The sequence below is a fragment of the Cygnus olor genome, chromosome 4 (genome assembly GCF_009769625.2).
Source record: "Cygnus olor isolate bCygOlo1 chromosome 4, bCygOlo1.pri.v2, whole genome shotgun sequence".
In the NCBI taxonomy this organism is placed as follows: domain Eukaryota; kingdom Metazoa; phylum Chordata; class Aves; order Anseriformes; family Anatidae; genus Cygnus; species Cygnus olor.
This window is the reverse complement of record NC_049172.1, coordinates 71,619,574-71,634,433: the sequence shown is the minus strand read 5'-3', so window position 1 is coordinate 71,634,433 and position 14,860 is coordinate 71,619,574. Positions and strand designations below refer to the sequence as shown.

The following is a 14,860-nucleotide window of genomic DNA, read 5'->3' as shown; positions in this document are numbered from 1 at the left end:
TGTGAAATACGAAGACATCAACCAAACAACACCACAGAAAAGGTGGAATTTAATAGAGAAGTTCGCAATGTAATCTAAAAAAAGTAACAGCGAGGGCAACAAATCAGTTCATCTCTGAGATAGTTGCAGGTCCTCTCTTCTGCCAATGGAGTCAGACTAAGTGGTGCATTGCCAGATGTTAACAAGAACTGCCAGAAAAATTCCCAGTCCTAGCTTGTGGTAAACCTGAAAGGATCAAGGGTGGATGTTTTGCAGACAGAGGGAATAAGTAGCTGGAAAATGCTGATTCAGTGCAAACCTCAGTCGTTTTCTTATTCCTAAGGCAACACGAGGGCTTCAACTTGTATAAGCTGGGGCAGCGAGCGATGTGAATCTGCCCAGGTGAGAATCCCAAGGCTGTGTTTGTTGCTTAGAAAGGAGGATGCCGGCTGGGTCCTGGAGGGCTGGGTGTTACGTGATGGAAATTGGCCAGTTCAGGACAACAGAAGACTTTTGTTCCTTCTGAGCCCCAAGGTAAACTGTGTCTTTGCGGGGTGACTGGCTGAGGACAGAGGGCGATATATTTCTGACAGGATGGTTATCCTATCCTTTCTTTCCCCTTAGTGTTGGCAGTTTCATCACTAGATTGTCGTGTGGCTTAGCTTGTGCTTCAGCAACCAAAGCCCATCAGGTGTGCCAGCCCAAGGGCTGTCATCAAGACATGTGGCTTCAGATCTGGAGCTCTCTGTGGAGCTTCACTGCTGAGCTTCTGAAAAGCATTAGTACCCACTGAAAGCTGACGGGGAGGAGTGCGACTGCCTTCTTTTTACATCAGCTGAAAGAATCGTAATGACTTATTGCAGACCACCCAAGCATGTGTATTTTAAAAACTACCTGATGTTGGACAGGGAGAAACTCTTCATCCCTCATACTTCATCCCTGCACCTTTACACACAGACCTGTTACAGAGGGTGCCACACACCGTGGCAGGCTGGCTAACCACAGCCTGCTGCAGTTTGCTCTTAGCTGGGGTGATTTAAAATCCTGGCTATCTTAAATCCGTCTCAGTGCTGCTTTGCAGAATTGGGAATCACAAGGGCCTTCTGACAGCCATTTCCAAGGGCCAAGAGGATGCGACATGCGTCACCGATGATACGAACCCCATGCTTATTTCTATAGATTATTCCTAGATCAGTGCTGAAGGAGCAGAGCTGGTTAAGAGGCTACACAGAGCCAGAACTGAAGGTCTTTCCTGCTCTCCACGAGGCAGGACATGCATTCTAAGTGCGTAAATACTACGCCAGATTTTGCATGGTACTGAAATCTGAACTACTTGGCTTTCCTTGTGGTTTGTCTATGATTCATAGCTAATCCCATGTAAATCTGCTCTGTACGACATCTCTCTCTCCCTCCTCTAGAATTTAGATACAGACTAGAGAGTTTTCCTCTTACTGCTTGTAGTGTGCCCTGAGGTTTTTGCACTCAGACGTCCCGTACAGCCCCTGGGATAGCTCTGTCTTCTTTTTCAATTATTATTCTGCTGGGGTTTGCAGATACTTGGCTGTAACAAATCAGATCCCCATTCAAAACACCATTGTGCTGTAGGTATATTCTTGAAACCAAGAAAACCTCCATCCGGGCTGTCAGTCCATAAATGGGTGCAGTCTCTAAAGAGCCAGTTCACAGGGCACGTTTCAGCTCCGTGCTGCAGTTGAAACAATTAACCATTTCACTTCAAACAGCAGGGCTTTGTTTCTGGAGAGTGGCAGTGGTCATGCTTCTGTGTGAATCTTCTTGTCTGGGAAGGAGAACAAGCACCGGACTGTGGCATTTAAACCAGCATGTTACAATGGATAAGAAGCGATGGAAAAACATAGATAAGATAGCAGTGTGGGTGTTCCCACAAAAAGTACAAGCTGCCTTCTCAAGCAGCTGCTTGCTTAGAAATTTCTCTAGTGGACTTGGAAGCACCGGCTGCCTTTCCCTTTGCTTTCCTCTAAAGTTATTTCTGCGAAGTCTCCATCTGGCTCCTAAGCCTCCGTTTATATTTCATGTTATATTCTGAGTAGCTGCCAGCTGCAAGTTATATCTGTGGAAGAGAAGGTGAGAAGGGAAAGAAGGTGAAGTCACTATGCCAAAACCTTTACCATTCTGAATTGTACAATACACTGGTTTTTTATTTGTTTATTTTTTATTCAAGCCCTAAACAAAGAGGTATTCCTCGCAGCGTAAGAACAGAGCTATACCCGTGTCACAGGCCTTGCTCTGAATGCATTTGTGTTTGGGGAAATGCAGCGCAGAACAGGGTGCCGTGGCTCACCGCTCTTACTGCCTAATGCTCTCAGCCAAAGCCTAAAATTCAGGAAGATGCGAGAAGTCTGGGAGAGAGCAAAACTGAATGCAAATGGGAACATGACATCTTCTGTCAGAACGACGATTGAATGTCTGGGTAGCAATCTTGCTATCTGAAGCGTTTAAAAAAACCTTAGTCAAAACCCTTCACCAAATCCTGAGACTGGATTTAAAATCCTGACTTTTATAATGTGTGCTTACATATTATGCACCAGGTCCTCTGATTTATCTTCTAGACCTGCAAGAGCGTTTGCATGCTCTTTTCTGGGAAACCATTAAGTCTGAGAATTTATTTTGAACTGAGATGTTCCTATAAGCGCTTCCAAGAAATCACCTGATGAGATTAAATGAACAAATGTGCATCTTGGCAGTACCGAAGTACTAAGCAGGGCTCACAGAGTGAGCTCATCCAAGTGTAGTGATGGAGGTGGTAAAGGCTAGCACAGAAGAAGAGCCTGGAAACTGCACCTTCTGTTCCCAAGTCTCACGATGACTCCGCTTGGGCTGTGACCAAGCTGCTGACTTCCAGTGGGGAAGGCATTTAACTTTCAGTGAGATCAGTGGAACCTGTGGATATTCATCATCTCTGAAAGCTGCATGGCATCTTGGGCTTCTCTAAAGATTTTTACCCTGGGAATCTCTCGAAGCAAAGTCTCTGAATTCCAGCTGATGTGGTGAAGTTCTCGGTATGAAGTGCTGAGCCACGAGGTGCTTCGTGCTCGTCCTCACCATGAAGTTTTTCCTGCACTCTGTGTAGTAGATGGTTGTTAAATTTATAAACCGTAATGCAAATGAATAGTAGTAGTGCTAGAAAAAACAGTGAAAGCTGAAAGAACCCCCTTCCTCTGTCTTATCTTTAAAGACCCGATGTTGACTTACTAAACACTACAGGGACTGAAATCTACAGTCCTTGGTGTAACGGGAACGTGTTTAAACTGGGAGAAGCTATGGTAAGGTAGGAAAGCACTAGGAATTAAACAAAGAAATCAGATGTTGGTCCAGAAGTATAAAACCTGGAGATAGTTAATGAGATAAAAAGATTTGGGAGGAGCTGGGAGTCAGCTTTTTGTAGCACAAGAATATTCGCGTGTGGATGAGGTAGGAAAGTTAAATAGAAATGATCAGAGATGCCAAGGCTCAGAAGAGAAGCTTTGTATCTTATGAAACATCCCAGAGTGCTGAGGAAATGTGTCTACATTCTGATATTTCTATCTTAATGTATGCATTTGTACATCCATACTCTGTTGAACAAGGAACAAAGGTATTTTGCACAATCCTGTGCAAACCACATGAGTTATATCTGACACGCGTACCTGGAAAGTGAATTGTAAATCAGAAATTTTTAACTTTTACTGTGGTTCTGAACAACATGCAAGCATTGCTGAGGGAGAGACTTGGATTTTAGAGGCTGCATCTCCTCCTAGGAGGTGTATTAGGCACGAGATGTTCGCCCACACAGTATGCTGGTGTGCTCCAAGCCGGAACAAGTGGTGATATCCTGCTCAAAATGAACAAGTTAAAGGCACAACGGATGCCTGTCAGTACTGCGTGATGAATTACCGCATGATGAATGTCCCAACTGGGGCGTGCTCAGCTGAACTTACCTATTTCCCAAAGGCTTGGAGAGAAATAACTGAGGATGGTAAGACTTTTAAAGACATTGATATTTCTGTGCCTGGGGTCTTGCTGTGCACTCAGCTATAGTCCTGAAAATCCTCTTAGAATTAGTAGGTGAGAGAAATTAAAGCTTCCTAAATCCTGGGGTGTGGAGTTGTCCTCTTACGAACATAGCTGAACCCTTTCAAAATGCTGAGTATAAATCTTCTTAGGCTCAGTTTCATTCCACCTTTCAGCATTTAACCTGGAAAATACAATTCTCCAGCTTCTAAAGGTTACATTTAGACACTGTGCTGGAGACGGTCATTTAAGGAAGTCCTTTAAATCCTATTTCTGGTCAAGTGAAGCTTTTCTGGACATTACAGCCCTGATCCTTTGAAAAATGATCACAGCATGGCTATTAGGCACGTGTATGGATAATTAACTTTTGCTATGAGGTTCCCAGCTCCAGCAAAAGAAAGGACGTGTCGTTTTATCTCCAAATACATGCCACGGGCTATGGAGTTTGGCACATGAGTGAATAAACTGATAATGACCTCCCGACTGGTGGCTTTATGCACGAGTAGACCCTGCATTACCATAAAGCCATTACATTTTGCGGTGAAGCTGCCCAGCAAACGACACAAGAGCTTACACTGTAAATATGTAGTGTTGAGATAAGGGGAAATCTCGCTGTTCTTCGAGCTCGCAAGAGAAAGCAAGAAGCGCTCATAAATATTCATTTTATCCCCCTCGCTCCCTTTTTTGATGCTCTTGCGAATGGCAAACCAGTCCGCGTTAAACCCCAGAATTACGACAGTGTGGGACTGTTCTTCAAGCATTTCCCTTGGCTGTCGGGTTTTGTTTTACGGGTGGCTGAGGGAGGTTTGCGCGCGGCTCATTTGGAGCAGGTGAAAGGAGCGGTTTCAGGGTCCCTGCGGTATCGCCCCAGCAGGACTCCTGCTTGGCTCCTGCAGGGGAAAGGGTGCGGTGTGCCTCAGCGGCCCTCCTGGCAGCGAGAAGAGTCTCTTCAGAGAGTCTTCTGCACCTCTGGAGAAGGGAAGGGTATGGTGAGGTTCTGCAGATGAGGGTACAGGGGTTGGTTTAGTGACAGGGTTAACCCGCAGATTCAGAGATGTTTTTTCCCTTCTGTCTGACAATTGAGAGGCAGCGTCTGCCTGGAGCGTGTGTCTCCGTGATACAAGAAGAGTCAGCAATGTGTCCTTGCTGCTAAGGAGGTCAATGGTATTCTTGGCTGCCTCAGCAGAGTGTTGCCAGCAGGTCAAGAGGGGCGATCCTTGCCCTCTGCTCAGCTCTGGTGAGGCTGTATATGGAGAGCTGGGCCCAGCGCTGGGCCCCCCGGTACAAGAGAGCCGTGGGCGTACTGGGGAGAGCCCAGCGAGGGTCCCCGAGATGATGAAGGGCCTGGAGCACCTCTGCTGTGAGGAGAGGCTGGGAGAGCTTGGAGAAGGGAGGCTCAGGGGGTCCCGTCCGTGTCCCTAAACCCCCGAGGGGAGGCTGCAGGGAGCAGGGGCCAGGCCCTCCTCACGGCGCCCGGGGCCCAGGAGCTCCCTGTGAGCACCAGGCAGCCCTGCTGGGCTGGGCGGGGATGGAGCCTGGCACAGGCTGCCCAGAGCCCGGGGGGCTCCTCCTGGGGGGCTCCAGGAGCCGCCTGGACGTGGGGCTGGGCCCCCAGCTCGGGCTGACCCTGCTGGGACAAGGCTCGGAGCAGAAGGCCCTAGAGGCCCCGTCCCACCTGGTGGGAGCAATGGGCACAAATTGCAGCAAATGAAATTCAATTTAGATGTAAAGGAAAAACGTTCTTCAAGGTGAGGATAATCAAACACCAGAACAGGCGTCCAAAAATGATGAAATCCTGAATATATGGAAAATGTGACTGGACAAGATCCTGAGCAACCTGATATAACCTCGAAGTTGGCCGTTTTGGATTAAAGACTTTGTTTCTCACAGTCCTACCTAAATTTCTCTGTGGTTCTGTCCTAACAGACACGTTTCTATTTCGTGGCTCACACCCACCGTTCTTTCACTTGAGCAATTTCCAGTAGCACACTAAATCATATCTGTGACGTGGGTTTTGCTCTTCTCAGACGGGAGAGTGTGGCGAGGAGGGGTGTTTACACTGGTTCGGTTTGGTGGATGACTGTTTTAAACATCTGTCCTGCTGTTTGCTGTTACTAGAGAGAACGCACTAAAGATGTACAGCTGGCAGGGGGTCTGTGGATATCTGCCAGGGATCTGGCAGGGGATCTGTGCTGCTCCTTGGGTGCTGGGTGAGCCTGGTTCCTCTGGTGTCCACCCTGGAGGAAGTTCTGCACTCCACCGAGCCCTTAGTGGTGACGCTCCTTGGTAGCTCGGAAGCCGTCCCTTACATTCTTCAGGAGAAAATGAGGAAATTGAGTAGGTGTTTTACCTCCTGACTGCTGTGGGCTGCCAAGTCTAGGAGTAAGATGTGAAACAAGACTAAACAGGGTGCTGCTGCACCCCCATGTTGGCTTGCTCTTTGTTTCCCCCGTGAGCCTTAGTCCACCATCTGCCCATGCATCCCATAATGAGTCTCATATCCCCATAGGCAGAAACTGCCCTACTGTAGGGTGCTGTGGAGAGCCTGTCCCATTGATTCCCTGGGATGGGAGCCGATGCTGCCCTGGGACAGCCGCGGGGGTGCTGGGTGTTAGCTGGGCTCCCCCACCCGCCCTTGTGCCTCCGTGCTCCTTTGTGTGTGCGGAGCCCATTTTGTTATCCTGAACCCTAACACTGCGATTTCGGGTCATCCACTAAATGGTCATTTTCCTTCTAATTTATTTTAATTAGAGACAAATAATTTTGCTGGTAGTTGAAGCTGAATTCGGAGGTGTCGCCAGGAGCTCTGATTGATTATTCATTAGGGATCCGTGGCTTCGGTACAGAGCCTTGTTTCCTTCTGATTTCCTCTCCTTTATGTTTGGGTTTGACTGGAAGCTGCTCTGTATCAGCTTAGCTCCAGCTGGGGATCTCTCCCTCCTTGTTTATCTCAGCAGTACCATGCATTTCATTAAGAAGCTGTTATTATCCATATAAAATGGAAGGATTAAAAAGGATGAATGAAATGAGAAATGACCCTAGAGGAAGGAACTCTATTAAATCCACACTAGAAATTCTTGTTAAATGCAGACAAGAAAAGACTAGGAGTCTGTCTTTTTCAAGCTGTATGACAGTATTTCATTTTCCTTTCTTTCTTTTACTTTTTATAAATTTTGCAGGTCCTAGTAAAAAGGTAGGTGCCCAGCCTTTCCCTGAAATGCTGCTATAGTAGCCAGAAGAAGTACCAATCCGTGTCTTTGGGCCATAAAGAAATGTGTTTTGCATAGCCTGTGAACTCCCTGCAATGTCACAGCTGTTAAATATAGCACGTGGCATTCTGATGCCACTACTACTGGCAGGGTTGAGGTGGTCTGAATATTGTGAAATTATCTGTACAATCATCTTGCCTTAGTTTTCCTACGGTCTTGCTGTAAAACTGGAGTTTAGAACTGGGTATCATCCATGTCCTGTATATTTTCAAGCGGGTCTCGCTCCCTCTCTCATTTAAAATCAAGATAAAACACTGATGAAATAGAAATAATCAGAAACCAATGAACGTGCTTTGCTTCTCACGTCACTGATATTTATAAAGCACTTCGAAATCCTTGTTTGAAATGTGTTATCAAAGTGAGAAGAGGTGTTTTAAAGGGGTTTCTTGCTTTGTTTTCATTTTTTAAACTTAACTAGGAGTTAGATGCCCAGGTCTGGAAGAACAAAGTGCTTAGGGCCAAGGTGGGTCCCGTGTGTTTTCTGTGTTGCCGGTCTCTCCAAATGTTTGGTTTTCTAGTTTTTTTGGGTTCATGTTGTGGAATCATCAGAGATGTGAGAATTTAAGGTCAGTTACTGGTGGAAGGAGTTACACTGGATATTGTTCATTGACTAGCATATTTATAGAAGTGTCCCGACAACAGTAAGACTTTCTCCTCGTGCTGTTTTGCACCGAGCTGACTGTGACCATACCTGATAGGTGTTCCCATACCAAAGTGCTCTTCCGGGCTAATGCAGAGATCTAACCAGGGTTTCACGTCCTCTTCCCACAACTTGTGGAGGTCTGCGTGACCTTGTGCCTCTCAGAGCAGCCTGCTTGATTTGTGTCAGTGGATTGAACCATTGGTAGCCCAGGACTGCTTGTGATTCCATGAGAAATCAACATTTTTCATGGCTTTAGCTGAATATTTGGGGTCTTCTAGTCTCTTTTTTAAATTATATCAGTCAGCTAAAATATTCCTTGCACTTAGTTAAGAGCTTCTGTATTCAGTCTCTGGGAAGCCAGAGCAATGTTACTCTGAGGAGACCACGTTGCAACTAATTTGGATGAGTTATAGTTTGATGTGATGTTTTATTCCTGTTTTCTGTCCCGCGAGTACAACACTGGAAGTCTGAAGCTGTCTTTCAGCGAGGAACAGACAAACGGGAGCTTCTGTGTCTCTCACCATCTCCTCAGCCAGCGGCATTACTTGAGGTTTGATGGCAAAAGTCTTCCATGCCCTGAGTTTAAGGATACATGGAGCGTACAGTTATGCTCTAAATTAGGATTCCTGTATGTGATTAAGTGTGCTAACAGTTGATTTGCGTAGCATCCGTTCAAATAACTCCAGAAGAATACTTGCAGCACGATCTTTGTGGTTGTATATGAAAATAATTAAGAGCTTCTTTGTTGCTGTGCATTCCGTGTTTTATAACCCTTTTAGCTTAAAAAATTAGTTTGGTTAGGTTATATATCTCTTTCCTTTCCTTTTTGTACCATGAGCCTACCATAAATCTGTAGGCTAACTCACAAAACAGATTTTAAACCATCTGTCATCTCTGGAATTTAATGTCAGTGCTTCTAAAAAAGCCTTTTTCCACATAAACATCCCCCTCTCCAGAGTCAGAAAAAAAGCCCAGCCCTTCCCCTGTCAAACAGACTGTTTGGTTTTCAAATCGCCATTTGTTTGGCTTGGAAAAGAGGCAGGGGTCTCGGAGCAGGAAATATGGGGACAGTGCCGAGCGGGGAAAACATCACAGCACATGGATGCTGAGCCCTGCCTTTGGGGAGCTACGAAGATCCCGACCCGGTCCCGTAGCAGAGAACGTTTCTCTTCCAAAAGGCACAGATTTTATTCCCAGCATCCCACGCTAACGAATTATTCCTTCTCCTCCAAAAAGGTCTGAATGAAGGCTGCGAAGGGCTGGGACAAAGCTCAGCGCTTTCTCCTCTGCTCCCGCTGAGCTGAAGGACCGACAGGCGAGGAGCGGCGACGGGGCGAATGCCTCCGCTGAGGCCCACGAAACACTATCTCTCGCAGGCAGCTGCTCAGGGCCTCGTGGCATGTGCCAACACAGCGTTCCTATCGGCCCGCAGCTTCCCGCCGACGGCTGGGGGGCCCCACACCAGCCCCGCACACAGATCCTTTGAAATTTTGCCTCGGTGGCAAACAAATCCCCCTCGCTCCCCAGCAGCCCTTCTCCACCGGGCCGGGCAGCGCAGAGGGGAACAGAGCAGCCTCGCGACCCATCTACCTGCAGTAAATTTGCTTCCTAAAATAGCTGCAGAGCCGTGAGGTATTTTTGTGGCAGTCACGCAGCCTTTTTCTGTCCCGAAGGGCTGTAAAGAGAGCCTGGAGTTGTCAGCTTGTGTGCAAACCGGCGCAGTTCTGCCCGAGTCTGAAGACAGCCCGGAACAATAGCTGGGAAGAGGGAAGTAGCGGCTTGATCTTGGTTGGGTTTAAGGTATGACACCGGGGGGTGTCAGCGTAAATGTCAGCACTGTGCGATACTGCACTGCTGATAGGTTTAGTAGCAGCACTCATCAGGTGCATTATCTTAACGACCCCAATAATTCATAAGGTCTCCCCATCCGTGTTGCAGTTTAGCATTTCTATCTGCTGCGAGTCGAGCGGGGAAAAGGAAACCACGTTTGCCGTCCTCAGCCACGTCCCGATGGGGGATCTCGAAGCCGGTGAATGTAAGAGCTGTGTGAAAGCCCCAGGCTGGCCACGGCCGCTCTGTCTGCCCGGAGCCCTCGCTCACGGCTCTTCAGCTCTTTGTGCCTCCCGTGTGAGGAGTGCCCTGGCTGAGCCGGGGAAAAACGTGGCGTCAACGGGAGAGGAGCGTGCTCTGCTTCGGGAGGATCAAGAGAGCTTAAATTAGAAGCACCAAGGACAGCCCTCGCTCCTGCTATTTCTGCTGTAAGGACAGGCAGGCGTCCCTTTGCCCCACAGCTTCCCCAAGAGGAGCGGATAGGTTTCACCAGCCCTTTGGTTCCCTCGGCCAGGTTGAAGCGTGCAGTTTGCGTCTGCAGACGCCGAAATCGCCTGCCTGGAAACCCGAGTGGGGACAGTGCCAGCTGTCACCCCCAGGGTGAAGGGGACGGTTCCAGGAGGCACCGTGCAGGACACATTCTGCTGCAAAATGACCACGAGGGATCTGCAGGAGCCGTCTCCCGGGGAATACCAGCCTGGAGCCTCCTCCTCTGCAGCTGGTGCTTCCCGGGCCCCAGTCCCTTCGTGGCTCTCAGGGTTTGGCCTGTCAAGTGACCCCTGTCAGCCCCTTCCCTGACCTCGTGCCCTGCTTATTTTCGCATCCGCAGCTGTTGGATTCAAACCGGGAACCCTGGGCGCAAAGATGGTGCCGTTTATTTTTAATCCGTGGCGCTGTGCGAGCGTTAATTGGGGCTGATAACAAGGGACCCGAACCTACTGGCACCCTTCTCGGCGCTTTCAGCTAGGAATGCTGGCGTGGTGGCAGCTCAGCTGCTGCTCCGTGTGCGAGAAGCATGCACCAGGCAGTGAGCATGCTGAGGAAATAGGAAATATTTCAGCAACCTCCACGTGTCCATCCCTGCGTTTGAGCAGAAGCTTGTCGGCTTGGCTGCTGGGTGCCGATGATAGGGAAACATGAGTTATTCGGGGGAAAATAAGGGCTGTTCTGTTTAGCACTGCGATGTACCAAACGTTTGGGCAGCCCGACCGGCACGGGGGGCACGGTAACTACATGAACACAAGCAGGTTGCCGTTCAGAAAATACGGATGTGCAGGTGTTTCTGGAGGTTTTCTCAGTCCTGGTCAGTGCCTGTGGGAATTGCTGAGTTTTTCCGTGTATTTCAGTGGCTGCTGTACCGGTATAAGTTAGTGTTACATGTACACGGCTGTAGGACCAGGCCCCTGACGAGGAAAGTAGCACCGCCAAGTCATCAGCACTCGAGATGTCGCATGAAGCCCTGCCAGCCCCTCGCGCCAGCCCCGGTGCCGCTCCCCAGGCTGTAAGGTACGCGCTGTTAGGAGTGTTGTCACGTCCTGGTTAGCCTGGGAAGGTCAGGTCGCTGCACTGGGAGAGCCACAGAAGGAAGAGGAAGGCCGTAATAGCCAGGGTGGAGTGTGGCTGTGCTGGTAAGCGGAGGCAGGAGGAGGTTTGGTGGCGGTGCAGCTGCTCCCCTGCAACATGCCAGAGGCTGCTAAAGAGAAGCCAGCAGTTCAGTTGCTTCAGTATTCCCCTGGTAGTCAGGAAACCCCGTGATACAGGAAGGTTCGTCCTTTCCTGTGTCATTCAGTGGTGAACTTGAATAACGAAAACAAAAAACAATCCCAATCCTATGTCGTGTAACTACATAAACAAATACAGTTGGCTCCCCGGATTAACTCGGTGTGATAGAGTTTCTCCCCTCCTTCTTGTCTCAGTTCTCTTGATTTAGTTGAGCGTCCCCTCAAGCTGCATCAAAAGCAGGAGCAGTAGGGGCACCTGCATCTCCTTTTCCACGCTCTTTGGGCATTTTGCTGCTTCCCTCTTCTAACCTCAGTTGTCTTTGCTGTAGGAGAAACAATTTGCAGAGCATTTAGCTGCTTTTATGGATCTTCCCCAGTGCGCTTGCACGCACTTTCATCGCCCTTCTCCTTTCCCGTTCTGCTTCTGCTGTGTCCCTTTGGACAAACACCGACCAGAAGTGCACATAGCAGTGCAGACTGGGGACTGCTGCTGATGTGCCTAATAGGATTGTAAGATTTTCGGCATTAATCCTTATGCTACTCTTCAGGCAGGCTAACCTTTTACTTAGATTTTTGCCTCCTCTTGCACTGACTCTTCAGTGGTTTCTTTCCAGCTGCTCTTCTGGCCTTTTTCAAGGCAATTGCAGTGGATGTAGACCTCCAGCGTGGAGCCGTACAAGACTCATCAGGCTGCTGTGGTTGTTTAGTGCGGCAAGCGAGCTCTTCCTGCCTCACTGACGAATGCCACAACTCCCTTGCCCTTTCCTACACCCTGAGGGTGTCTGCTATCCCCAGCCTGCAGGGATTCCCCTCCGTAGCTTTAGATACAGCAGCTGCTGTGCGAAGCTCTGGGGGTCCCTGGCTGGCTGGTCAGGATGCCTGCTTCTGCTTTTGCACAGGGGGGTGAAAGAGCCGGGGCTTCCCAGGTACGCGGCTCGGTCAGAAGAGGTCTGAAGGATGGAAACGGGTGGGGAGGAGAGGCTGGCTGTCTTCGTAGCCTGGCTTCCTAAGGAAACGAGGCTTAAGCAGTCTGGTTTTTCCACTGCTCCCAACTTGGATCCACGGAGCAATTTCAGCCAAACCAGGTGGGTCAGAGAGGTTTCAAATATTAAGTTTCTACGTTACGCCGAAAAATCAGCTGCTCGTAGCAGTGTCCACCGGGAGGTAAGAGCTGCCGTGCTGACTCCTCAGTAGTTCAGGGAATGTCAGGTAGAACTGGAGCGTTGCAGAAGAAGATTGGAGGCACGAGGAGGACCTGGGGAGCAGCAGGGGTGGAATTTGTGTGGTTTGGGCTGCTGCCCCTCACATTTGGGCTGCCACAGTAACTTTGTCAGGCAACAGCTTGATTTAGGGGCGATGAGTTGGCACACAACGGAGAAGCAAGGAGCACGGGAGGCCCAGCACATGGGAGGAGAGACCCAAGGAAGGGCAGAGTAAGAAGCTGGTGGCACTGCAGCCACTAAAGGAGAGGAGGGACAGAGCGGGACCTGCTAAAGGCCAAGGGTTGGTAGGAGCAACGTTTTTCAGGCACTGAAAGGGGAAGGTGAGAATATTGGTCAGCAAAGCACGCAGGGAGGTTGGAAGGGAGACTTAGACAGGGAATGGCATAGTGGCTCGGGCGGAGGGACAAAGAGTCAGGCTTGTTTGTGTGTGTGCTGTACAGAAGGAGCAATTTGGCAGCGGTTCGAGCGTGGGGATGGAGGAAGGCAGGAATCAAAGATAACTAATTGCGCAGGAAACTTGGATGAGGGGGAAGAGACGAGTATTGTCTTCAGCAGAGAGAGGAACTGGGGGAGGAGATAAAGGACTGATGTGTGTGTACGAGTTAAATCTGCTGTACTCGAGCCTGATCCAAAGCCTGGTGAAGACGATAACCTCAGGAGATGTTGGAACACGTCCATGTGCAGGTGTTTGTCTCCGTAACCCTGAGCGTGCCTTCCAGAAACGCCCGACCATCTTTCGTTTTCAGTTTACGCGGCGTACACGGAGGTGAAGTGACTCCGGGCTACGTAGTAAGCTGCAGCAGCGACAGGCCGGGATCCAACATTCCCGAAACCAGCTTTCAGTCTGGTAAACCGTAGCAGTTGTGAATGTCCTTATATGCACACAGCACGCTGCAAAGCGCATCGGTCAAACTCGAGATCTCCAATTTAGGCAGGGCACATCATCTTATTACCGCTCCTTTGCTTTGCATATGCAAAAGTACTGCAGGGTTTCCTTCCCTTGCAGGACTTTTTTCAAGTGTTTATTGTCTGCAGCTAGTTCGGGTCTAGCGATCCCATAAACCGTTTTGCTTCTTCGGGATCCAGTTACTTTCTGTTTCCAGCATAAACCGAGGAAATGAATATCAATCACTCGGTGATTATTTGCAGGAAATAAAAGCGTGATACAGCAGCCTGGCCGGGCCAAGAAGGAAGGGCAGAAATGTGGTATTTTTTCTAAGCAGAGCCAAAAATATTATTTATGTCTTTGTCCATTTTTCTGGAATATTGTGGATTTTTTTTTCTTTCGGAGCACTAATTCCTCGGGTTAGCTCCTGCTGCCATTGAACTCGGAGGGAATATTTGTTATTAGCTTCAGTGAGAACAGCATCGAGCCATTGTCCGTGTGTTCCTCCTCGCCTTAACCGGTGTTTGTTAAGATATTTCAAGGGTGAACAATGCAGTTGGTTTCCCAAAATCTTTCTGAGCATTCGTATCTAACCCTTACAGATAGCACGGCCCCTGTGGGTGCGAAACAGGTTCGGAGCTGACTGTTTCCAGCAAACCTTTCTGAAGCCAGCGTGAAGCCTTTGTGAAATGCTGACTCCCCTCACTTGGTAGCTGCTTTTCTGAAGTCTGCTTTGTGCTTCAGGTTTTGCTAAGCTATGCTACAGCAGGCCTGATGAATAGCAGGCAGATTGTCTTCGGTCGCTGCTCTGGAAATCAAGACGTGTGCTGGCTCACTCCGGGCTTTCACAAATACCTTCTTGAGCTATGGGAAGTACAACGGCACGCCATATCCCGGAGTATTAATTTTTAATGTCTTACGCACAGTAAATGGGCTCAGCTGTAATTACGGGTCCCACGGCACACAAACACTCCTGGCAGAATGGAAAAGACAACTGCGGCTCCGCGCGGCTCCACAATTAGGGGCTGAAGCATTGATCGTTTCCATTCCCAAGAGCGACAGAACCAGCCGTATGGATTTAAAGCAAGAGCTCCGGTGGAAAGGGGGGGATTTGCAAGCCAATAAACGTTCCCCTGCAGTCTGTTAAATTGAGACTTTGCAGCATCATCCTGCTGCAATGAATAAAACCTGGGCAGGGCAAAGTGGTTCTGACAAGCCTATGCCTACGTCGAGAATAATCGAAGTGAATACGCAGCCAGGCAGTGATGCAGAGAGGAGTT

At 48.9% G+C, this 14,860-nt stretch overlaps 1 protein-coding gene across 10 annotated transcripts in view; it reads left to right on the top strand.

The window, feature by feature from the left end:
• The window catches only part of REEP1 (receptor accessory protein 1), a 64,997-nt gene that overhangs the window by 10,080 nt on the left and 40,057 nt on the right, over positions 1-14,860 (top strand). The window contains exon 1 of one of the 10 annotated variants that reach the window (XM_040556437.1): positions 11,102-11,256. The exons of 3 other annotated variants lie outside the window; for them this stretch is intronic. In XM_040556437.1, coding sequence (XP_040412371.1) covers positions 11,195-11,256 — 62 coding nt within the window. In that variant the 5' untranslated portion in view covers positions 11,102-11,194. Of the gene's footprint in view, positions 1-11,101; positions 11,257-13,880; positions 13,901-14,860 lie in introns of those variants that run through there. 6 more of the 10 variants (XM_040556430.1, XM_040556428.1, XM_040556433.1 and 3 more) reach the window with 6 other exon arrangements.